Here is a 25168-nt window from a genome sequence, read left to right as displayed (position 1 = left end):
GGTGTCACTGTTTATTTGTATTTTGGATGGAATCGTCCGATGCAGTACCGAGCAAATAAGGAGACTGAAAGGGAGTATATATTGAGGTTACAATGTAATGAAAGATGTTGCAAGTTGTTGAGCGAGAAGGAGGATTGCCCGAGTGACTTTAATCTGAGTGGTATGAGCATGGAAGATAGCGAAGATGAACATGGGTGTGACAAGGATGACCCTATTGATAGGAGAGTAAACATTTGTATGCATGGTGTAAAAGGAAGAATGATGACGTATGTGGGTATAAATGAGAATGAATACTGTAGTTTAATTGATACAGGTGCGCAAGTGTCATTAGTGAATATGTCTGTTATCAAGGAAATAGAGCGGTACAATTGGGAAGTGAAAAGGCAATGTACGAGTGTGAGAATTCATGGGATAGGTAAAGGAAGTTTGGTAGTTTGGGAAGAAGTGCATTTGAAAGTAAAACTGGGAAGTATGGAGGTGGAACATAATTTCATTGTAATGGGAGAGAATGAGATGCCTAGTTGTTTTTTGATAGGAATTGACTTTTTAAGATTGCATGATTTATCAGTTGATATTGGTAGTGGTTTGCTTCTGAAGAATGGATGTGAAGTAGTTGTGATAGAAGATAATAGTGTATTTATGGTGAATTTTGTTGGCATGGTTGATATTATGAGGAGTGAGGATGATCTATTGACTAAAGAGGAGGTGGAAGTAATGCAAGATGAATGTGTGGAAATTAAAAGGTTACGTGAATGTATGTTGAATAGTATTGAGGTAGAAGAATGGCCGTCTGATTTAGAGGTGTATAAGAAAGTTAGTAAGAGACTTATTGTGTGTAAGAATATTGTTTATTTTCTACATAAAGGAATGGATGAAGATATATATGTTCCTGTGTTTCCAATGCATGCAGCTGTAAGTATGTGTATGTTGGTGCATAACAGATATGGGCATATGGGTAAGAATAAATTATGGGAATGCATGTGTGAGAGATTGTTTACACCTGGGTTGAGTCAGATATGTAAGGATGTAGCGACTACGTGTGAAGATTGCCAGAAAGGGAAGTATCAGAGAGTGCATGCTAGTCTGCCTGTTTTGAGATTACATATGAAAGAACCATTTGAGATGTTTGTGATTGATTGTGTTTCGTTACCTGCGACTGCGAGGGGACACGTGGGAATGATTATTATGGTAGATCACATGAGTAAGTTTACGTATGCAGTGCCTATAAAGAATAAAAGGAGTGGGACTGTTGCAAGAATGGTTGGTCAAGTGATGTTGCCGATGTGTGTGTGTGTGCCTGCGAGAATGTTAAGTGATAATGGCCCTGAGTTTGTTGGATGGGAGTTTGAGCAGATGTTAAGAGAATGGGGTATTGAACATATGTATTCGACTCCTTATATGCCAAGTGCGAATGGGTTGGCTGAAAGGACTGTAAGAACATTAACTGAAATTTTGCGAATGATGAGTACATGTGATAATGATTGGGATTTGTATGTTGGTAGAGCGTTGTGGGCTTATAATGCAGCAGTGCATAAGAGTACGGGTATGTCTCCATGTAAGTTTGTGTTAAATTTTGAAAAGATAGTAAGACCGAGGTTGGGTGTGTCGGAGGATGATAGAGATGTGTGGAGGAAAGCAAATGAGAGGTTTGAAAGCTTTAAAGTTGGTGAGAGAGTGATGAAAGAAGTAATTGAAAAGGGTAGAATGAATGTAAATAAGGTGCGTGATAAATTTGAAGGTCCTTATGAGGTGTTAGAAGTTGGTTCGAGTGGATTAAGTTATGTTTTGGGTAAGTTGTGTGTGGGTGATAGTGTGGAAAGAGTTAGGGCACACCACAACCAGTTGCGTAAATGGAAAGAGGTACCTGAGTATATCCAAGAGAATGGGATGAGTAAATGGTTGAAAAGGTACAAGTGTGAACCTAGTACTTTATGTATGAGGACTTAGGTCTGGAAGGTAAACAGTTGGTGTTAGTAGAATATAAGAAAAGGAAGAATACGAGAGCTTTAAGTAAGGATGAAAGAAGGGGAAATTTTATAAGTAAAAGTGAGAATAGAAATAAGTATGACAAGGGTGTAAATGTGCAAGTGTGTATGGAAGATAAATGTGTTAATACAGATGAATCATGGCTGAGTATGAATGATACCTATAGTGTGTGTGGCTTTTCCTTTGGTGATGTAAAAGAAAGGATGACGAATGCGAGAATGAGAGATAGAAGAATGATAAGTAGCATGAATGAATCTTTTGCTAAAGTTGAGAGTGTTTTTGATGAAATGGATGAACTGTTTACAGAAATGAGTATAATTTTAGGGCCAGATGAGAACGAGGTAGATGGGATTGTACATGATATATTAGATGATAGGGATTTAGATAGGAATAGTGTTTATGTAGCGAATGATTGTGATAAGGAAGAAGTGAATGAGAGAGTATATGGAGGCCCAGTTACTCGGAGTAGAGGTCCCGTTCCCGACTGCGACTGGGTAATGAAAAAAATACTGTAAGTGGTTGTGTGAAAATGTAGTAGGATTTGGCAAAGTAAGGAGGGAGGAATGTGGAGGATTTATTTTTGTTTTTGTATATTTGTTTTTTTGCCAAATCCTGAGAGAGAGAGAGAGAGAGAGAGAGAGAGAGAGAGAGAGAGAGAGACTCTCTCTCTTACCTTAACTTATTTTTTGTTTGGGTTTCCCCAGGTCCCTCAGTTTGAGGCACCTCGTATATCCACCAGAGTTGCTAATGCATCTTCCGGTGTATTTTGCATATTCCAGTCTTGGATGGTCTGGGATGCATCTTAGGTATTTATCGAGCTTATTCTTAAACACATCTACGCTCACTCCTCATATGTTTCTTAGATGAGCAGGCAGCACATTAAATAGTCACTGCATTATCGATGCTGGTGCGTAGTGGATTACTGTCCTGTGCGCCTTCCTTAGTTTTCCTGGTTTTTTTTTGGCACTATTAATCTACCTTGGCTTGCTCTTTCTGATATTTTTAGCTCCATGATGTTTTCAGTAATTCCTTCTATTTGCTTCCATGCTTGTATTATCATGTAGAGAGAGAGTGAGAGTGAGTGTGAGTGTGTATGTATCGATTGTTTGTGGTGAGAAAGACTGTTGGTTTAAATGAGATTGTTTGTTTATGTTTTTAGTTAGGTTACGACAGTGGTGAATGTCTTGGGAGAATGCTTTTTTTGATTGACTGCGTCCTGAGGCAGTTGTGTGAACGCTGGATTTATATATTTTTCTTACCAGTGTTGGAAGTGATTATTTATTTTCTGAGCCGTGATTCCTCCTTTGGAGTGATTCCATTTTTTAGTAAGTGGATGTATTGTTGATGACCTGGCCTGTATTACGAATTTGTTTGTACTGCTCATTTGACTGCTCAACTGTTGACGAACTGGCCTGTGTATTTGGATTGATGATGATGAGGATGACGATGAGGATGATGATGATGATGATGATATTGGCACCTGTGACTCAAGGAGTTGAGGCCGTTATGGCATATTAAGAGAGACTCCTGTTTACCATATAGTGGTAGTTTGCCGTGAAAAGACAGTTCGACTTGTGTGTGGCGACAGTGTTGGTGTCGCAATATATATAAACATATATTTTGAGTTGGTGTGCGGTTTAGATTTAAGTTTGTTAGGGTTTTTTTTGCGTTTATTTGGATGGTGTTTATGGTATATATAGTGTAAAGTTTTTGATGCTGGTGATTCTAGTTTAAAGTGTTAAGTTTTGATTAGTTTAAAGTTTTTTTGTGTGGATGGTTTGGTTTGATTTATTATAGTTTGTAAGAAATATATAGTTTTAAGGTCATGTTTCTGTTTATTTTGTCCTTTTGTCTAAGAGTCTGGTTTTAGATAACGTCAGGGGAAAGTTTGTGTTGCGGAGACAATTGTCAGAAGTAAGATTCAAGGGTGTGGGGGTTGTTTTTGCAACTTCCCGCCACAAGATGACGTTCACTGCCCACTACCCGCATGACCTGACTCACAAGAGCATGGAAACATTTTCCATTGGTCCTGTGGTGGGTGCACAAGAAGTGGTCTAAACATCTCAGGCTCCTTGATGGACAAGTAGCTGAGAATTCAGGGCTAAGATTACCTGGGATTAGTCTGAGGTGAACGAGTTAGAATGACTGGCTTCCTTTCTTCCATCCACCTTCCCCTCTCTTGGGGAAACAAAGCCAGGGTTCTCAGCACAGCTAACCTCACCTTTTTGCGGGTAAGAACCATTTCCCTTGTGTAACCTGGTATAGAAATAATAGTTGCTGCATCCCCAATACCTTTAGTGAGGGGAATTGGGTAATGTCTAAGGTACTCTCCAAGATTCCTAAGACTTGAAGAACTCGTACCTTGACAGTCATATTGCAAGTGTCCTGAGCGCACAGCTTACGTAGGCTGCCAGTAGTGTGTAGCACAAAATTTTTAGCAAGGTGTTAGGATTCCCTCCAACTACGATCTATATCGTGAGGAGAGAATCCTGGGTCAATGCCAAGAGCCAGTTGGCACAGACTTCCACCCTCCTAGAGTGCGGAACAATTGACAGGAACAATTGGCAAATTAGGAAGTAATTTGTATTTTTCCTAACAATAGAAACCTGGAGCTATATATACAGATTGGCCTACCAGTGCCTGCCCCCCTAGAAAGTCCTGCATGCAAGCAAAGTGGGTGCTCAACCCAGGTGTGTTGGTGACCTGGGTAGTCAGCTATCCCCCACCCCTCCCACTAACTAGAGGTTGAGGTAGTTATCCCTTGCTAAAAGTCTTATGACTCGTCCTTCAGCTACAGTGAACCCTCGCTACTTCGCGGTTCGACAATCGTGGATTCACCACTTCGCGGGGTTTTCCCATAACCCATATATATATACATATCGCGGATTTTCCGGAAAATTCGAAAATACCGCGAAATCTGAAGACAACCAAATACGATATTTTGTTACCTGTAATTCCATTAATACTGTAATTAGTAATATCTGTTCTTACTGATTGTTCATTGCATTACATATGATATATAATTCAGCACAGAAAGAAATAAAACACGAAAAGAGAATGTGATCATACGATAATTCAGTACTGTATACAGTACGTAGTAAAATTAAATCGAACATGAAACGCAAATCAGATGCAGTCATACCATATTAGAATGGTGTACTGTAATGGATGTGCTTCTTTTCCATGAATCTTTTGTATGTATACGTACGTAGTACTGCATCCAATAATATTCTTTGTTGCAAAAATCACATTTCGAATAAGCGTACGAGAGAGAGAGAGAGAGAGAGAGAGAGAGAGAGAGAGAGAGAGAGAAAGGCGTAAAATAGCGTACGTAAAGCTGTATTCTTATTATTGTTATTATTATTATTATTGTTGTTGTTGTTAATAAAATTATTATTGTTATTATTATTATCATTATTATTATTATTATTACTGTACAGTATTATTATCATTATTTATTATTATTACGGTATTTACTTAATCTACGTACGTTCGGTATGCGCGGGGCATCTTCTATGAGTAGGTAACCTACGCATCATAGTACTGTAAGACGGGTTGTGATTGGTTCAAGCGCTGATAGATGACGAATCAGAACTCAAGTTTTGTTATCTAGCCTGTGATTGGTGTTTTGCCCGCATCTCCTACCCGCAGCATCTAAGTTCTCGCGGGGCTGGATCGTCCACTCTCTGTTACCGCGTATCTCTGAGTAGACGTTCTTAAGTGTGTGAATCTGTGCTGTGTGCGACTTTTTTAAGTTGAACTTTTTGTTACTGTAAATCCTACTGTAATGGCTCCCAAGTGTTCTGCTTCTCTTAAGGCTGGTAGTGAGCCTAAACGCCACCGAAGGATGATGACGATAGCTGAGAAGGTTACGCTTCTCGACACGTTAAGAGATGGTAGAAGTTACGCGTCCGCTGGCCGCCATTTTGGCATCAACGAATCTACTGTTCGCTATATCAAGAAGGACGAGGCGAACATTAGAAAGACGGCTGCAATCACCTTTAGCAGATCAGCGAAGCGAGTCGTTACAACGCGTAATAAAACGATCGTACGCATGGAAGGTGCTTTAGCTGTGTGGATTGCCGACTGCCGGAAGAAGAACATAGCGTTGGATACGAACACCATCCAAACAAAGGCTTTGAGCTTATATGAGAATTTTGCTGCAAAGGAACCTAAAGACGACAACGGCAACCATGCTGAAGATGATGATGATGCAGATGATCCTCAACCAGGGACATCCACTGATTCCCAGCCTCAGAAACGTTTTTCCGCCAGCAAAGGATGGTTCGCGAAGTTTCAGAAACGCTTCGCCCTGAAAAGCGTTTCCCTGCATGGGGCGTCTGCTTCCGCTGACACTGCCGCTGCTGAAACTTACGTGAACCAGACGTTCAAGAATATAATCGCCGAAGGTGGATACAAGCCGGAACAAGTCTTTAATATGGATGAGACCGGCTTGTTTTGGAAGAGAATGCCGTCGCGAACTTTCCTGTTCAAAGAGGAAGCCAAAGCCTCTGGCTTTAAAGCATTCAAGGATCGCGTTACCCTCGTGATGTGTGGCAATGCTGCTGGATTTTTGTTAAAGCCTGGGCTTATTTATAAGTCGAAAAATCCTCGCGCTTTGAAAAATAAAAATAAGAATCTCCTTCCCGTGTACTGGATGCATAATAAAAAAGCATGGATTACGAAGATGCTGACCTCCAACTGGTTCCATCAGTGTTTTATCCCGCAAGTCAGCAAATATCTCTTAGAGAAGGACTTGCCATTCAAGATCCTTCTCCTTATGGATAACGCTGGTGGACACGCAACTGACCTGTCGCATGAGGGCATTCAGGTTGAGTTCCTGCCACCCAACACCACGCCTTAATTCAACCGATGGACCAGGGGGTTATCAGGGCGTTCAAGGCCCTCTACACGAAGAACACCTTGGCGGACCTCGTTGCATGTGTGGATGCTGCCCAAGATGACGAGGATGAAGATTTTAACTTGAAGGCGTACTGGCGGCAGTACACCATAGCCACGTGCCTGCAGAATATTCAGAAGGCACTTCAAGAGATGAAACCTGCAACCGTAAATGCGAGCTGGAAGAAGTTGTGGCCTGATATTGTTTACGACGACAAGGGATTTACTCCGTCGGAAATCCAACACTCTGCAATACGCAAATCTGTGCAGTTGGCTGCTATAATTGGAGGTGACGAGTTTGGCGACATGACGACTGAAGACGTCGACGAGTTGTTGGACTGCCATTCCCAGCCCCTAACTGACGCAGACCTCGAAGACCTGACGAAATCGGCAAGTGAAGAAGAGAGTGATACCCAGGAAGAGACCCAAGAAAATGTCGAAGAAACGGGCTTAACATTAGAACGGCTTGCCAAGGCCTGCAACCATGCGAAGGAGTTGAAAGAAATGTTGCAAGAGTGGGACGAGGATATGGTTCGCTCGATGCAATTCTGCAACAAGATCGATGAAGACATGACTCCCTACAAAATGCTCTTGGATCGAAAAAAGAAGCAGCGGCAACAACTTCCGATCACAATGTTCTTCCAGCCTCGCAAAAAAGAGCCAGTTCCTCCTGCTAGTACGCCTTCGGAAGAAATTGAAGAAGTTTCCCAGGAAGAAGTTGAAGAGGTGTCCCAGGAAAAGACACCTCCGTCTGAAGAGACGTAAAATACTACCTGGCTGCACAGTAGAACACATCATCAGCTTCATCATCATCATTTCTACTGTGCAGCAAATTCATCGCCATCATCATTCAAGTTTTTCTTCAACTTCTTTCGTGGTGAGTACAGTAACAATCTTTATTTTTTACTTTAATATTCTTACTGTACATTCTAAAACTGTATTTGTGCCTGTTTTATAGTTTAGTACTGTACGTACTGTATGCATTAAGTTAAAGGGAAGGTTTTAAAAGTCTACATGTTGTAACCTATCATATTTTTTTTGTTTAAAATTTACATTTACGTACGTAAAACAATCTCTCTCTCTCTCTCTCTCTCTCTCTCTCTCTCTCTCTCTCTCTCTCTCTCTCTCTCTCTCTCTCTCTCTCTCTCTCTCTCTCTCTCGTAAATTGTTTTCCTGCTTTGCTACGTACAATACTGTATAAATTATATTTGTAAGGTAACATATTTTGTAAATGCTTTTACTGTAAATACTCTATGTACTGTATCATTATTTATCACTATCATCATGCGCGTTAAATGCCTTGTTTGTTCTGAGCGTGGTTGTTTACTGAGCGTACACGCCGTCGTTTCAGGCGGCGTCATAAAGAAAAACATTTCATTTGGAAGTCCTAAGAAAAATACGTAAACTAAAACATTGGTAATAAAAAAATCAACATACAGTACTGTATAATCAATATAATCGATGCAAAAACTAACCTATACTTATATGTGTACACTAAATGAGTTTGTTTCTTCATTATGATCAGAGATGAACGTAAACAAAACATTGGTTGCCATTTTTTATCGTGCTTTTTAGGTGTTTAGGAAACGCATGATATAAAATCGCCTTTAATATTTGTGCCTGTTTTAGTTTAGGGTGCTGTAGTACATGCATTAAGTGTTCTGTACATTAAAGGGTGGTTTGTTAACAGTACTACGTACAAGGGAAGGTTTTAAAAGTCCGAATATACATGTTAAATAAATAGGTAAATATGATGTCACTACTTCGCGGATTTTCACCTATCGCGCCCGCGTCTGGAACCTATCTACTGCGATAAACGAGGGTTCACTGTACATCAAAAGCAATATCCCTATGAATAGCTCCAGGTTTGTAATGTTAGGAAAAATACATATTCAAAATTTGTCATATTTGTGAACATTAATTGATTTAATATATTCTACATTAGTGCAAATTTGTGCTCTGAAGTATTTTTATCTTTTATCTATCAGGCAATAAAGAAACTTTGGACACACTCCCAAAAGAGAAAGGAATTAATGTTCGTGATCATCTCCTGGAGTTTCACAGCAAATGGTACTCTTCTAACATCATGGCCTTGGTTGTCCTTGGAAAAGGTTGAGTGATTTTAAATTTTTTATATATCTAATGTGATTTGATGAAATTTTAGGGATATAGATGGTGTCAATCTTGATTAATAGCAAAAAGTAATATTTGTCTATGAATCTTTCCTGATGTTCATATTACTTCCTCTCCAGAAGCTTGGTTTATTGATGTTTACCTCCAAAATTTATTGAAGTGTCCCTTTATCTCTTTTTTTTTTTTTAAAAGATACATATTCCATGTAAAGTAATAAAACAATCTAGCAGCTAATGGTAAGGAGTACCTGTTAGATTGTTTTTGGTTGTTTTACCTATCAGAAAAAAAATTTCTGAAATGATCCAATTTAACAGTTCTTTAGGTCGACGACTAGAATAGTTTTAAGAATAATAATGACCAGACTCTAAGGTGGTGACAAAGTTATACTGTACATGAAAGTCAAAAGATTAAATAATACAGATGGCTTACAAAAAAGGGATTTTGACGAAGGAAAAATCTATTTCTGGGCGAGAGACCTGTGCCGCCCAGTGAAATGCTCCTATAGCACCATTTCTAAGGAATATAACTGCTAAATATTACCAGAGAAAAAATGTATAGGAATGCTAGGTTGAACTAGCTCGCTCACCTATTGGTGTCGGTATAAACTAGGGCGTAACAGACCAGAGGTCTCGTACCATTTAGACATCTCCTCTTCAAAACCCCTAAATAGTGAGGTGCGGTTCAACCTCCCCTGCCGCGCAGACTAGTACTACTAACTCTACCCACGCTTGCCCAGCACTCCTTATAGCACCCCTAAGTTTGGGGTCTGATCAGGGGGGGACAACTAGGGTGGGTTCACTGGGTGGCACAGGTCTCTCGCCCAGAAATAGATTTTTCCTTCGTCAAAATCCCTTTTCTGGGCTCAACCTGTGCCGGCCAGTGAAATAGTACCAGAGAAACGAACCCAAACTTCATTAAATATAAGGGAACGAATTAAAATCAACATAACATAACAGTAGTTTAATCAAGAGTTGTAGTAGTAGACGATAGTCTTTTATAACATCAAAAACTGACAGGATATAATATCCCAGGAAGGGATGGCAAGATGGAAAAGTAAAACTTGAAATCAAAATATGATCTCAGGTCAGAATATCTTAGATAATACCATATAAAACTGGACATAAAAGAAATACAGTTCGCAGGACAAAATGTAAATACGACAATTAATAATAGAGATAAACAATATCTAAGACATGGGGACACCCATGGGTGTGACATAACAAACTGAACTCAGGCAGGAACTGTAAGTGAGGCAGGTAAGAGGAAGAAGATGGCAGACATAGTAAATTCAGGAATTAATTAGGAATTAATTTGTTCGGGGGATACCACGCTCCCTGCGGCTACGGTAGCGAGTTGAAGGGCCTCTAGATGTTCAAGATAGTGCTGCCTGAACACTGACGGAGATTTCCATCCGGTATATTTAGTAAGATCTGCAAAGTTCATGTGATGGAAAAATTTTATTGAGGTTGCTACCGCCCGTATGTCATGGACGTGAGGGAAAGACTCAGGATTAGCCTGTTTGATAAAATACAAAATCTGTTGCCTGATCCCTTTTAAAGTTATAGTCCCTCCCTGCTCTCTGACGAACAAGGGTCCTGAGGTCTTATAGGAGGGCCTTGATAGAAAGGACTTTAGAGTGGTAACAGGACACAGGGAAGGATCCTGAAGGAGCGGGATAATTTTCCAGGAGGACCATCTGTTCTGAGGGTCTTCATTTTTGGCCAAGAAGACCTTGTCTGGGGAGAGGAGAACTTCTCCTGATGGAAGGAACTCGATGTGGCCTGGATCTCTTGATAAGGCCGCCAATTCCGAAATTCCAGCGCCGGATGCTAAACTCATAAGGAATAGAGTTTTTCTGAGTAGAGGTATATACTCATATGAGTCGTTGATGGTTTCTGACGCTAGTTTGAGGACATCATTGAGAAACCAGGAAACTGAGTTAGGACGAATGGATGGTTTCAATCTGGCACAAGCTCTTGGAATTGAAGCTAGCAATGAGTCTGTTAGATCTATATTAAACCCGACCAGGAAAATCTTCTTCAAGGCAGACTTAATGGTAGTAATAGTGTTAGCTGCCAAACCTGACTCAAACAAGGTTCTGAAAAAGGTAACCGTTAGGTTTAATGTCATAAAGACAATATTAGAATCCTTCAAAAACTTTGCTAGTTTTTTGACCGCTGAGTCATATTGACGAAGAGTGGAGTCTCTCTTATCTGATTCTAAGAATAAAGTATTCTGGGGATCTATGTTAGCCCCTTTGTGGGCCGCAAATTTCATGAAGTCCATAAAGTTAGGGCGTTCCGAATGTTTGAGGAAGCGAACACAGTGCGCATTTGTACTATTTGGGTTAAAGTCGGGTTGGGAATCTGGCGAGGGTGGAGACTCAGCTCCAGTAAAAGAGGAAACCAATTGCTCTTGGGCCAATTGGGGGCCACCAGGGCTACTTGACCTTTGAAGGTTCGAAGTTTATCCAGCACCTTCATCAATAGGTTCACCGGTGGGAAAAGATAAATCCTTTCCCAGGTGTTCCAGTTCAGAGACATGGCATCCGTGGCGTAAGCCCGAGGGTCCAGGTTGGGGGCCACATAACATTTCAGTTTGTGGTTGGACACCGTCGCGAAGAGATCTACCTGGAGGTCCGGCACCTGGGAGAGGATCCACTGAAACGATTTTCGATCTAGTGACCATTCTGACTCCAACGGGGTCGTCCTTGAGAGTGCGTCTGCCACAACGTTCCGAACTCCAGCCAGATGGACAGCTGATAGGTGCCATTGGTTTGAGGCTGCCAGGGAAAAGATTGCTACCATCACATGGTTGATGGTGCCTGACTTGGAGCCCCCTCTGTTTAGGCAACGGACTATAACTTCGTTGTCGAGAGCTAGTCTCAGGTGTTGCTTCTTGGCCGGGGAAAGACGTTTTAAAGTTAGTAAGACCGCCATGGCTTCTAGGACGTTTATGTGGAACTGTTGGAACATTGTGGACCAAAGGCCCTGAACCTTCCTGTGTTGGGAATAACCTCCCCAACCTGATTGGGAGGCATCCGTGTGGATGACTATCTTTGGAGGAGGGTACCCTAGGGGGACCGATTTCGACAGGCTCTTGGTGGTTGTCCATGGGAGAAGCCTCTTCCGAAGAATGGGAGGAAGACGGGTTTTCTTGTCTCGAAATTTGTTGTTCGCTCTGGAGCGCCAAACCCGGTTTATGTCCTTCAGTTTCGCTTTCAGAAGAAGGACTGTCACTGAAGCAAATTGTAGGGATCCTAGGATCTTTTCTTGATACCTTCTGGATGTTATCTTTTCCCCGAGAAAGCGTTTGGTATTCTTCGCAATCTCTATTCTCTTGGACCTGGGAAAACATAGGGTGTGAGAGCATAGGTCCCACTGTAATCCCAGCCACTGAAACTTGGTCTCCGGTGTTAGGCGGGACTTTCTGAAATTTATTTGGAATCCCAGAGACTGAAGATACTGGATCACCTTGTTTGTCACTTTGAGACAATCCTTGACGTTGTCTGACCAGATTAGCCAATTGTCCAGATATGCGACGACTTGGACCCCTTGGGTTCGAAGTTCTTGAATGACTGATTCCGCCAGTTTCGTGAAAGTTCTGGGCGCGATGTTGAGCCCGAAAGGCATCACTTTGAACGTGTAAGCCTTGTCGCCTAGTCTGAATCCTAGGAATGGGCGGAAATGTCTCGCTATTGGAACGTGATAGTAAGCATCGGTAAGATCGATGGGGGTGGTGACGGCCCCACGTGGAAGTAAGGTCCGTACCTGCGAGACGGTAAGCATGTGAAACTTGTCGCATTGAATGGACAAGTTTAGCCGGGAAAGATCGAGGATGACTCTCCGGCTGTCTGAGTCTTTTTTCGGGACGCTGAATAAGCGACCTTGAAACTTCAGATGTTTTGTTTCTTTGATCGCGTTCTTGCGCAAGAGATCCTGGGTAAACAGGATCAGATCCGGTGTCGGGAGTTGATGGAATTTGTTCGGTGGAGGAGGCCCTTCTATCCAACTCCACCCCAGGCCCTTGGAAATTATGCTGAAGGCCCAAGGACTGAACCTCCAGTGACTCCTGAACGCATAAAGTTTCCCTCCTACCTGAAGATTCTCAGTAGTTGGAGAATTTTCCGCCACGGCCTCCGCGTGATCCCTTTCCACGGGAGAAATATCTCCCCTTGCCTCTGTTCTGAAAGGAACCTCTTGAACCAAGGCCCCTGCCTCGTTGGTATCCTTGAGAGGAAACCCGGGACTCATAGGCAGGGTTATAAGCAGGGGAGGTGAACGAACCCGAAGCCACTTGGCTTTTAGGGACGAGAACATATTCCTCTTGGGGCTGAGGCTTGGAGGTGGAGGGTTGGATGGTCTGAGCAACCGGGACCGGCTGGACTACCTGGAGAGGTTGGCGGAACTGGGCAGAGCTATAAGGATGTAGCCTTTTCCTGCCCCGGGAGTGAACGTTCGACTGTTCGAACTTCCGTTTGGGAGTGAGACCCCAACGGACCTTGAGGCTTTGGTTCACTCTGGCAGCTTCGCTTAACACTGAGTTGACCATGTCCTCCGGGAACAGGTCCGGACCCCAAGCGGAGGCTTTAACCCTGGAACGGTACGGTGGGTCGTTCGCGACCCCGAGCGTAAAAAAAAAACAGGTTTTTCTCACGTGACTCACCCCCGTGACTGAATTTGTGGGTGATCGACCTGCAGTAGGTGTCTCGCCTACACGCTCTAGTAGTGTCCAGATGTGCATTGCTGTAGCTGTACTCCTTCCCCGATTTCTGAGATGCGTCGGGGTCGAGCGCGACCGAGTTTACCCTTCTAAGGTAATTTGCATAATTATCAAAGTTATTACGTATTATGAAATTGTCGTAGAATGGTGCAACTTGTATAGGTTATCAGTTGTGGAAAGTCTTGGTGGATTGTTTGGCTACCATGTGCATGATTTTTTTTTTAGTTAAAATGTCGTTCATCACACGAGGACCATTTTACCGCGAGTGCCCCTTTTTCATTTTTTTTCTTTTTTTTGCCAAGTCATTTTTTCGTAAGATATTGCCAAATAGTGTCGTAAAACTTTTGCTTTTTTAGTGTTGGAAAGTGTGTCTAGATGATCTGGCTACCCATGCGTGACTTTGTTTTTGTCAGATACGACGTAGTTATTGGTATATTGGGTATTTAACTGCGGTTGCCAATTTCTGTTTTTTTTTCAATATTTGTAAAAATTTACTACGTAGTAAGGAATTGCCGTATATTATTGATTTTTTTTCATGTTTATGTGTTAGAAAGTGTGCCTTGATGGTTGGGCTAACACGTGCATGTCTTTTTTTTTTTTATCTGAGATGCCGTATATTAGAATGTTGGGCATTTTTCCGCGAGTGCCCCTTTTTATTTGTTTTGCATTTTTTTGCTTAGTCATGTTACCGTAAGGAATTGGCAAGTAGTGTCGCAAAACTTATATTTTTATAGTGTTGGAAAGTGTTTCTAGATGATCTGGCTACCCATGCCTATCTTTTTTTTAGCCAGATATAGCGTATATATAGGTATGTGTTCGATTTTCCTGTGATTGCCATATTTTCGTTTTTTTCCCATTTCTTTCAAAATTACTACGTACTCAGGAACTATCACAGAGTAATGATTCATTTAGATGTTTATTTGTCGGAAAATGTGCCTTGATGGTTTGCCTAGTACGTGGCTGAATTTTTTTTTTTCTGAAATGCGTATAATAAAATGTTGGCCATTTTTCCGCGAGTGCCCCTTTTTATTTGTTTTTAATTTTTTTACTTAGTCATGTTACCGTAAGGAATTGGCAAGAAGTGTCGCAAAACTTATATTTTTATAGTGTTGGAAAGTGTTTCTAGATGATCTGGCTACCCATTCCTATTTTTTTTTAGCCAGATATGGCGTATGTATAAGTATGTGTTCGATTTTCCTGTGATTGCAATTTTTTCGTTTTTTCCCATTTCTTTCAAAATTACTACGTACTAAGGAACTATCACAGAGTAATGAATGATTCATTTATATGTTTATTTGTCGGAAAATGTACCTTGATTGTTTGCCTAGCACGTGGCTGAAATTTTTTTTATCTGAAATGCCGTATATTAGAATGGCCATTTTTCCGCGATTGCCCCTTTTTATTTGTTTTACATTTTTTTGCTTAGTCATGTTACCGTAAGGAATTGGCAAGTAGTGTCGCAAAACTTATAATTTTATAGTGTTGGAAAGTGTTTCTAGATGATCTTGCTACCCATGCCTATCTTTATTTTTAGCCAGATATGGCGTATATATAGGTATGTGTTCGATTTTCCTGTGATTGCCATTTTTTCGTTTTTTCCCATTTCTTTCAAAATTACTACGTACTAAGGAACTATCACAGAGTAATGATTCATTTAGATGATTATTTGTCGGAAATGTGCCTTAATGGTTTGCCTAGTACGTTGCTGAAATTTTTTTTTTTTTTCTTTTCTGAAATGCCGTATATTAGAATGTTGGCCATTTTTCCGCGAGTGCCCTTTTTTATTTGTTTTGCATTTTTTTACTTAGTCATGTTACCGTAAGGAATTGGCAAGTAGTGTCGCAAAACTTGTATTTTTATAGTGTTGGAAGGTGTTTCTAGATGATGTGGCTACCCATGCCTATCTTTATTTTTAGCCAGATATGGCGTATATATAGGTATGTGTTCGATTTTCCTGCGATTGCCACTTTTTCGTTTTTTCCCATTTCTTTCAAAATTACTATGTACTAAGGAACTATCACAGAGTAATGATTCCTCTAGATGTTTATTTGTCGGAAAATTTTGTTTACTTTGATTGAATATCATCAAATTTTTTTAGCTAAAATATATTGTTTTACATTTTTTTTTTTTTTCGATTTTATTTCCCTTCAAAAAATTTTTTTTGGGTCAGAATTTTAATTTTATAGTCGTAAAATAATCGACAATTATCCAGCAACCCACCATACAATTTTTATGCATATCCAAGAATAATTAGATTAGTAAATAACACCTTGAAATTGACATACCCTTCCTACATTTCAAGTGGCAGATTAGGGAGTCTGAGTCAGTGTGGTTGGCGGCCATTTTGTGGACATATCCGAAGCGTAAGTTGCCCTATCTATATATATTCTTGTTCCCTATAGAATTTGTGATATTTTGGTATATTTTTACCTGCATAAATATCATATTATATATTAAATATATGTATTTTTTTACGAAATTTCTAAGTACTCAAAAAATTACCTTTAGATATGGCCCCTGATATAAATGTAATTTAGAAAATAATGAAGATTTTTTTACATATTTCTATTTTAGGATAACATATGTTTATTCCCTAAAAAAATTAGCCACTTACTATTTCATTTGGGTACCGAAAAAAATTCTTGAAATTTGGACAAATTTTTTTGGCCAAAAAAAGTTACCCTTTTTTTCTCATTTCAGATCTTCACCTCCATGGGTCTGACTTCATCCAAAATACATCAAGATGTGTCCTAAACATTCAAGAATCAATTCCTAAAAGGATTTGTGTATATATGTATAAACTTTTTTTTATGAATTTTTATGTAAGGTCTTTTTTCTTTTCTACTTAATTTTTTAAAATATTTATAGTAAATAGTTTTTCTGCAGATGAGTAGTATTTATCTTTACAGTTGTTTTAAGCATTCTTTGAAGTTTTTTTTAGCAAAAGAAAAAAAGGGGGTTACTGCAAAAACTGATTTTTCAGGAATTTTTTTTGGCGTCGGGGTCGCTCGCGTCCGAGTATACCCTTAAAGGGGTGTCCGAGGAGCGTACCTATCCAGGGTTAATGAGCTTATTCGGCTCATGGCGGATAGTAGCCTCTGATAAAACATGCCTACGGCAACGTCTTCTGGCTACCAAGAAGTCATAGCAATCCGCTAACAAGGATTGTAAGGTGGCTTTTGTCATGACCTTAAAGGCGTGTTCCTCATCGAAGTTGAGGGAAAACATCTCCGCCATCGTCGAGACGTTTAGGCTCCTGCTAAACCTAGACCGGGACTCGAACTCGAGTCGGATTAAGGTGTCGGGGAGTCTTGGAAGTCGTTCGCTAAATTGCGTCGACGCACAATCAGCGGATAGCTTACCAGAGGTAAATGTTGACTGAATGTTAAGCCAACATTCATTGTCTGATGGGAGCAGAAGAGATGTAGGGTCTGTCTCCCGAAGCTGGGGCAAAGGTTTGTCTTCGGCCACTGCCTGAAGAGCTAAGTCCACCATCTTGGTGACGCAAGGAGTAGGGGTCTGCTCGTCCACAAGAAACATAGTGTATGTGCTCTTGTGGGGAGTCAGCATGGTGTTCGTGCAACCCCACTCGTTCAGGGTTCTAACCCAAACAGACTGAGCCTGTTCTTTTGGGAAGATAACGGTCTCCTTAGGGACCTTATCTAGCCGGACAAGAGCTTCTTCCGTTAGCCGGGCGAGGCCGGGAAGGGGAATTGAAGGCCGGGAGGGAAGAATTCAAAGTCTTCAATGGGCCGGGTTCCAAAGCCTTAAATGGTCAACATCCCGTCAGTGAAAGGGCAGTGGAGCGCTATTTTCCACGGGTTATTTTTAGTAAAAGGCGGGAGTTTGAGGCGTCCGGGATGAGGAACTGCTGTTGTTGAGGCAGTCCTCCTTCTAAGGTGTCCAGTCTCCTGGTAACGGCAGAAAGCATTGAGCTAATCTGCTCTGAGACAACCCTTGACATCATGTTGGTGAGAGCCACCGGGTCGAGGTTGGCCGGGGCAACTGAGGAAGATGGCTGCACTCCCGGGTCCTGAGAAGTAGAGGAGGTGCTAGCTAAGCCACTTGGGGCTCCGGGGAGGGAAGCCTTCTTTGGCTTGGTTGTTTTGGGTAGTGTGGGATTCTTTCGAGTCCTAACTAAGGGTCTCTTCTGAGACTTAACCTTGGGAGGAACCGGGTGTGATCTCGGGGTAGATACACGGTTCGCTTCAAAACCTAGAAAGGAAGAAGAATTAGATGCCGAAGAAAAAGAGGGGCTAAGAAGAGAGATCTTAGCGCCGGACCCACCTGCCTCACCTACCTCCTTACCTGTCTCCGGTTTGTCCAAAACCATGGGTTCTAGGTTCAAATTCAGAGCCGCAACATTGTCCTCAATGGGGTCGGTGTCGTCACCGATGTCAGTATCCTGATCGAGAGCAAGGTCCAGGGTTGCTGCAATGTCGTCAATAATATGGGCCACCACTTCTTTACTGCTGCCGAAGATTTTGCGTTGGGGTAGATCAGGTTGCAGTAATCTTCAGAAAGGATGTAAGGCTTCTTGGCCTTAACGTTACGGGCGAAGCCGTCTACCCAAACTTTCAAGGTGGCTCTTGCTGTGGTCTTAGCTGCTTGGGAACTCTGAAAGAACGGGGATAAGGTTAGCAAACCCGGGAGACGGAGCTGAGAAATAAAAGCCAAAGGTTCATTATATAAAGCAAGAGGAATGCAAGTAGAAAAAATGACCTATAGAGGACTCACTGATTCCGAAGAGAGGGTGGAGACAAGGTCGTAACAGACAAGGCAGTTGTCGGGGTGCCAAACTATCAGGTCATCCATATGAATCCCACAGTCGGCGTGAGATCTACAGACCTCATGTCCGCAGGGCTGTTGAAGGACGGCCGCACAGGCTGTCATCCGACAGCGGACCACCTGTAAATAGGAATAGTCTATGAACATCTACTTAATATCTCTAGAAGGGGCCCCGGAGGATCCGGACCTTGAAATTAAAGTAAAATGCACAGTCTTAGACTAAACATGCAGAGAACCTGAGACTATTCCAAGAGGAACCCGGAAGAGCCGGGGATGAGAAAAAGATGTAAAAATAAGGGATTGAATAATAATAAATAATAGTCCCGGGGACCGGGAACAGAAATACTTAAAGTAAACTAGCGTAAACTTAAAGTTACATTCTTAAAATACATATAATAAAAAACTCCGGTTATGATCTTAAACATTAACGTCCGTGAGAGTATAGGGTTCCCGTAGGGAGAGTAGGAATCATAAACTGTGTCAGTGTCATCAGATCCGGCAGTATTGTAAGCCCGGAGGTCCCAATGTCTGATGACGGGAGGGTACGGTGGGAGAATGCTGGAGGAGCCAAGGGATCCACCAACGAGACTACCGGGACGAAGGTAATGATTCGTGTAGAATACTATGATGTAGGTTAATAATATATCCTACTACGGGCGATAATGGCAGGAGGTACCGTATGATGGGGACACTCCTAACATATAGATAAGGTTTCATTCCTAAATCCATTAAGCTAAAAGCAAAAGCCATACCAAGAAGGCATAGGTATACTGCCCAATCACATGTGTGATATAGTCCCCGGCGGTCCCGACCCTCCCCCTCCCCCGACTGATGGCCAATCGAGACGACGGGAGGGGGGAGACGAGAACCGCCCGGGATGAATGAGACTATGTAGCACCCCGTGAGATAATCTCGGTCCTCAATATGTCGGAACGTTGAGGGAAGACTGAGGAACAAGCATACTTGGCCCGTATGTCATAGCCAACAACCATCGAGCAAGAGGAGAGACGTACTCTGGGTGGGGTGGGGGGGGGGGGTACAGGGGAATCACATAGACAGGTGGTGGTAGGCAGGGCTACCAACTGGAGATCCCCTCAACACAACATTGAAAATCCCCAAAATATAATCATAACGGAGTGTGACAATAAAAACAATATGAACTGTTATAAATACTTAAAAGTAATTAATGAATAAAAGCGTAATCACGTAAAAAAGGCTAGGCATGCAAAGTTGATATGGCAAGAGAGGGACTCGAGCGAGTGGCAAGGGAGGGAGCATGACGCCATCTTGGAAGATGGAAAACAAGGGTACCAACCTTGCTACTGAAGCGGGTAGATACCGAACAGTAACACAAATAAGGAGCTACGCGAGAGTCCCACTCGAACCAAAACGTAAAACTATGTGGAGCATAAATAAAACCGATAGTCTTTATAACATCAAAGTGAAATGCTCCTAGAAAAAAACAGCAAAACAATTCCCCGCAGGAACGCTATCCTCTAACATGCACGAAGGCAGGCATGCCAACATAACAGAAAGCCTTAATGATACGTAACACTGATACCATAGTATAATAATAATGATACGCTAAGATGAAAGCATATAATCGGTGTAAAGGAAAAATCTCCTAAAAGTTCGAACGAATAGCAATGATGAAAGTAATAACGAACGAATTAGCGAGAAAGGGCAGGACCGTGGAACCATGAACGGTTAGAACGGGAACGCCATTCACTATAAATCACTTCTGAATTAATAAAACAAAGGCTACACTGCCCATTCACGCTTAAAACTCATGGATAAAGTACTTAACTTCGATGGAGTAACTTGAGATTCCGCCATCGATGCATAGAAAAGGTAAGTAATCCAAAAATACACCGAGAAAAATACAACCGACTTATTCGTAACTGGTGCTAAAAAGGAGTGCTGGGCAAGCGTGGGTAGAGTTAGTAGTACTAGTCTGCGCGGCAGGGGAGGTTGAACCGCACCTCACTATTGAGGGATTTTGAAGAGGAGATGTCTAAATGGTACGAGACCTCTGGTCTGTTACGCCCTAGTTTATACCGACACCAATAGGTGAGCGAGCTAGTTCAACCTAGCATTCCTATACATTTTTTTTCTGGTAATATTTAGCAGTTATATTCCTTAGAAATGGTGCTATAGGAGCATTTCACTGGCCGGCACAGGTTGAGCCCAGAAATATACTTTATTACATATCTAAAGAGAATATACACTTTTGCAAGATATCACTTAGTGCAATAAATCAGTGTCAAGCAGGTTTTATCTAAAAAAAAATTTATCCTATATTTTCTATGTACAGTATTTACTTATATTTGCTCAGCACCAACAAATGATTTCCCTGAAGAAATGAATGATGAATACTATGAAGAATTGCAGAGTGTAATACGTAAGATCCCAGAGAAATATATGAAAATTGTGATTGGTGACTTCAATGCTAAAGTTGAGAGGAATAATCAAGGTATAGAGAATGCAATGGGTGTTGAGGGTCTTGGTGAAGTTGCAAATGAAAATGGGGCACATTTTATAAGTTTTTGTTCAACAAACAACAATCATGTTATTGAAGGTACTCTTTCCCAACACAAGGACATTCACAAATATACATGGACTTCACAATGGGGCAATTACAAAACTCAAATAGGTCACACAGCCATTAATAAAGAGAGAAGGAGGACTGAGAACGTAAGAAGCTATAGAGGTGCAGATATTGGTAGTGATCACCAGCTCCTCATTACCTGGCTGAAATTTAAACAAGCACCCGACAGAATACAGTAGGGTCCTGAATTATGTGAGAATTTGGTCGATAAATTTACTTGCTTGAATGGAAAATCGCTTATTTCGAAACATATAACAGGAATAATTTCATTAGGGCCATGGCAAACAGAAACTTGCCTATTCAAATGTGTTTACCACCCATTTTGATTACTATGTACTACAGTATACTGTATTTTTCTAAAATTAAATTGTTCTAATAAATAGATAAAACATTTAAGATATTTTAGTTTTAATAACTTGAAAAAGGTTAAAATTACAACCAGGAAGGGTGTAAATACCGTATATTTCTCCTTATAACACGACTTAAAATTAGTAGTAACTTTAATAAGTTTGTCATATCTGTTGTATAAGACAATTAGTGAATAGCAAAACCATCACTGTATAGACTAGCTTTTGTTCTATCATTGAAAATCCAAAATTAACGAAACAAAGACGATTTTCTATCATGCGTTTCCTAACCATGCCAAAAAGCACACCATAAAAACCGGAATCCGTTGTTTTGTTTAGGTTCATCTCTGATCATAGCGAAGAAACGAACGCCTTTACACATCTGCGTTTCGGTTACCTGTACTTTTTGCAGCAACCACTATCTTACCAGGTATTGATTTTATGATGATTTTGTTATTACTAATGTTGGTTTACTAATAATTTCTTAGAACATTGGAATAAATTAAATGAATGCGATTTTTATAATGTTTATCGTAAACACGCCGCCTAAAACGAAAACCTCCCGTTTGTTTTCTGTACGCTCAATTGGCGATCAAAAGGAACAAACAAACACATTAAAACAAATGATCAAGGTGATAACTAATGATATTAAGAACTTTTATTAAATATCATGTTATTACAAATACTCTAATTACAGTATTCATATAATTTCCTACATACGTAGCAAAACAGGAAAACCATTTTTGTTTGCGTTTAATCAACACTAGTGAACTGCCGCTAATGACAGTATGATAATTTACGATAATTCTAAACTGTTAAGAAAGATAATTGTCCATTCCATATCCAAAATAATTTTCCTAACTTCAGTTATAAGCCAACTTGTACTCACCTCAATCATGGAACCATCTGCAAAAAAAGAAAAGAAAAAAAAAAGACAGTACTAGGTCGGTTTTTAAAGTCATCGAACAATTAGGTTACCGCTATAACGTTCAATGTGACAGAGATGGTCCGAAATTGGAGAAAGTGAGGAAAATTTGAATTATGATTGATTTTTAATATAACTGAAACTTTGTGAAGCAACAAAAATTTCATTTGTTAGAGAGATAGAGAGAGGTAAGAAAAGAGAGGTAGCGAAAGGTAGTTCTATATATACACATACATACATACATACATACATACATACATACATATACCAAGGCACTTCCCCCAATTTTGGGGGGTGGCCAACATCAAACAAATGAAACAGAAAAGGGGACCTCTCCTCTCTACGTTCCTCCCAGCCTGACAAGGGACTCTACCGAGTTCGGCTGGTACTACTAGGGCTGCCACAGCCCACCCTCCCCTGTTATTCACCACAGATGAAGTTTCATAACGCTGAATCCCTTACTGCTGCTACCTCCGCGGTCTTCCAAGGCACCGGAGGAAGCAGCAGAGTCTACTGGAACTGCATCACAATTGCTCGCCATTCATTCCTAATTCTAGCATGCTCTTGCTTTTCTCACATCTATCCTCCTATTACCCAGCGCTTCCTTCACTCCATCCATCCACCCATCACCCAGCGCTTCCTTCACTCCATCCATCCACCCAAACCTTGGCCTTCCTCTTGTACTTCTCCTATCAACTCTTGCATTCATCACCTTCTTTAGCAGACAGCCATTTTCCATTCTCTCAACATGGCCAAACCACCTCAACACATTCATATCCACTCTAGCTGCTCATTTTTTACACCCGTTCTCACCCTCACTACTTCGTTCCTAACCCTATCTACTCGAGATACACCAGCCATACTCCTTAGACATTTCATCTCAAACATATTCAGTTTCTGTCTCTCCGTCACTTTCATTCCCCACAACTCCGATCCATACATCACAGTTGGTACAAACACTTTCTCATACAGAACTCTCTTTACATTCATGCCCAACCCTCTATTTTATACTACTCCCTGAAATGACCCCAACACTTTGCATCCTTCATTCACTCTGACGTACATCTGCTTCCACTCCACTATTTGCTGCAACAACAGACCCCAAGTACTTAAACTGATCCACCTTTTCAAGTAACTCTCCATTTAACATGGCATTCAACCTCGCACCATCCTCCCTTCTCGCACATCTCATAACCTTACTCTATGAGAGAGAGAGAGAGAGAGAGAGAGAGAGAGAGAGAGAGAGAGAGAGAGAGAGAGAGAGAGAGAGAGAGAGGGGGGGTGTTTTCAATGTACTTAACAAAAAATAAGATAGGTTATAACACATTGGTGCCTATGCAATATTAACTTTATAGATGTTTTGAATATGTTGAGAAATGTTAGAAATGTTATAAACAATACTGTTACTGTATTTGTACGCACATATTTTTTTATAGCAAACGGCTAGACATCAGCTGATCTGATGACAGCCAAAAGTAAAACAAAAAGAAGTTAGCAATATTCGATTTTTAAAACACACCCAAATTTTAAAGTAAAGGTACGTTTTTTCTGTAAGCACAATTAACTATTTAAATAGTAGCAATTTTCTAGAATAAAATGATGTTTCCTAAAAAATAGTGGTTTTCTGACAAAATAGGATGCCATATTTTAAGCTACGATTGAAATGGATTTATACGCTGTATAATTTTTTTATTTTGTATTTCATTGACACTTTCCAAGAAAACTGATTTCGGTTTCTTCATCTATATGTAAGTATTGTATAACATATAAATATGTATATATATATATATATTTATATTTACTTAATATGTATATATATATATATATATTATATATATATATATATATATATATATATATATATATATATATATATATATATATATATTTATGTATATATATATTTATATGTATATATATATATATATATATATATATATATATATATATATATATATATATATATATATATATATATTTATATATTTATATATATATATATATATATATATATATATATATATATATATATATATATATATTTATATATTTATATATATATGTATATATATACATATTTATATATATATATATATATATATATATATTTACAGTATATATATATATATATATATATATATATATATATATATATATATATGTATATATATATATATAATCTTTATATAATCTTTATATATATTTTGGGGTGTTTGAATGTGCGTGGATGTAGTACGATAGAGAGTAAAAGATGTGAAATTGGAAGTATGTTTAGGGATAGAAGGATGTATTGGCCTTGTGTGAGACGAAGATAAAAGGAAAGGGTGAAGTGATGTTTGGTGAAATGTCTGGTAGAGTGTCTGGGATTGAAAGGGGAAGAGCGAGAGAGGGTGTGGCTTTGTTGCTGAGTGAACGGATGACAGGTAAAGTAGTGGAATGGAAGGAGATATCATCTAGGTTAATGTGGATAAGGGTTAGGTTGGCAAGGGAATGTTGGGCGTTTGTCAGTGCGTATGGGCCAGGTAGTGAGAAAAGTGAAGAAGAGCGGAATGAGTTCTGGAATGAATTAACTAGGTGTGTAGAAGGACTGGGTAGAAGGAATTATGTAGTTGTCATGGGTGATTTAAATGCTAGAGTGGGCGCTGGAGAGGTAGAAGGTGTCATTGGGAAGTATGGCGTACCAGGTGAAAATGAGAGTGGTGAGAGACTGGTAGATGTGTGTGTTGAGCAAGAGATGGTGATAATTAATTGCTTTTTCAA

General features: G+C 40.2%; 1 protein-coding gene across 1 annotated transcript in view; it reads left to right on the top strand.

Annotated features, from left to right (window-relative positions):
* The window catches only part of Ide (Insulin degrading metalloproteinase), a 511525-nt gene that overhangs the window by 83154 nt on the left and 403203 nt on the right, over window positions 1–25168 (top strand). Inside the window, exon 5 of the mRNA XM_068372359.1 lies at window positions 8874–8996. Within this exon, the coding sequence (XP_068228460.1) occupies window positions 8874–8996 (123 nt within the window). The remainder of the gene's footprint in view (window positions 1–8873; window positions 8997–25168) is intronic.

The sequence above is a fragment of the Palaemon carinicauda genome, chromosome 4 (genome assembly GCF_036898095.1).
Source record: "Palaemon carinicauda isolate YSFRI2023 chromosome 4, ASM3689809v2, whole genome shotgun sequence".
Taxonomy (NCBI): Eukaryota; Metazoa; Arthropoda; class Malacostraca; order Decapoda; family Palaemonidae; genus Palaemon; species Palaemon carinicauda.
This window is presented reverse-complemented; position numbering and strand designations above follow the sequence as displayed.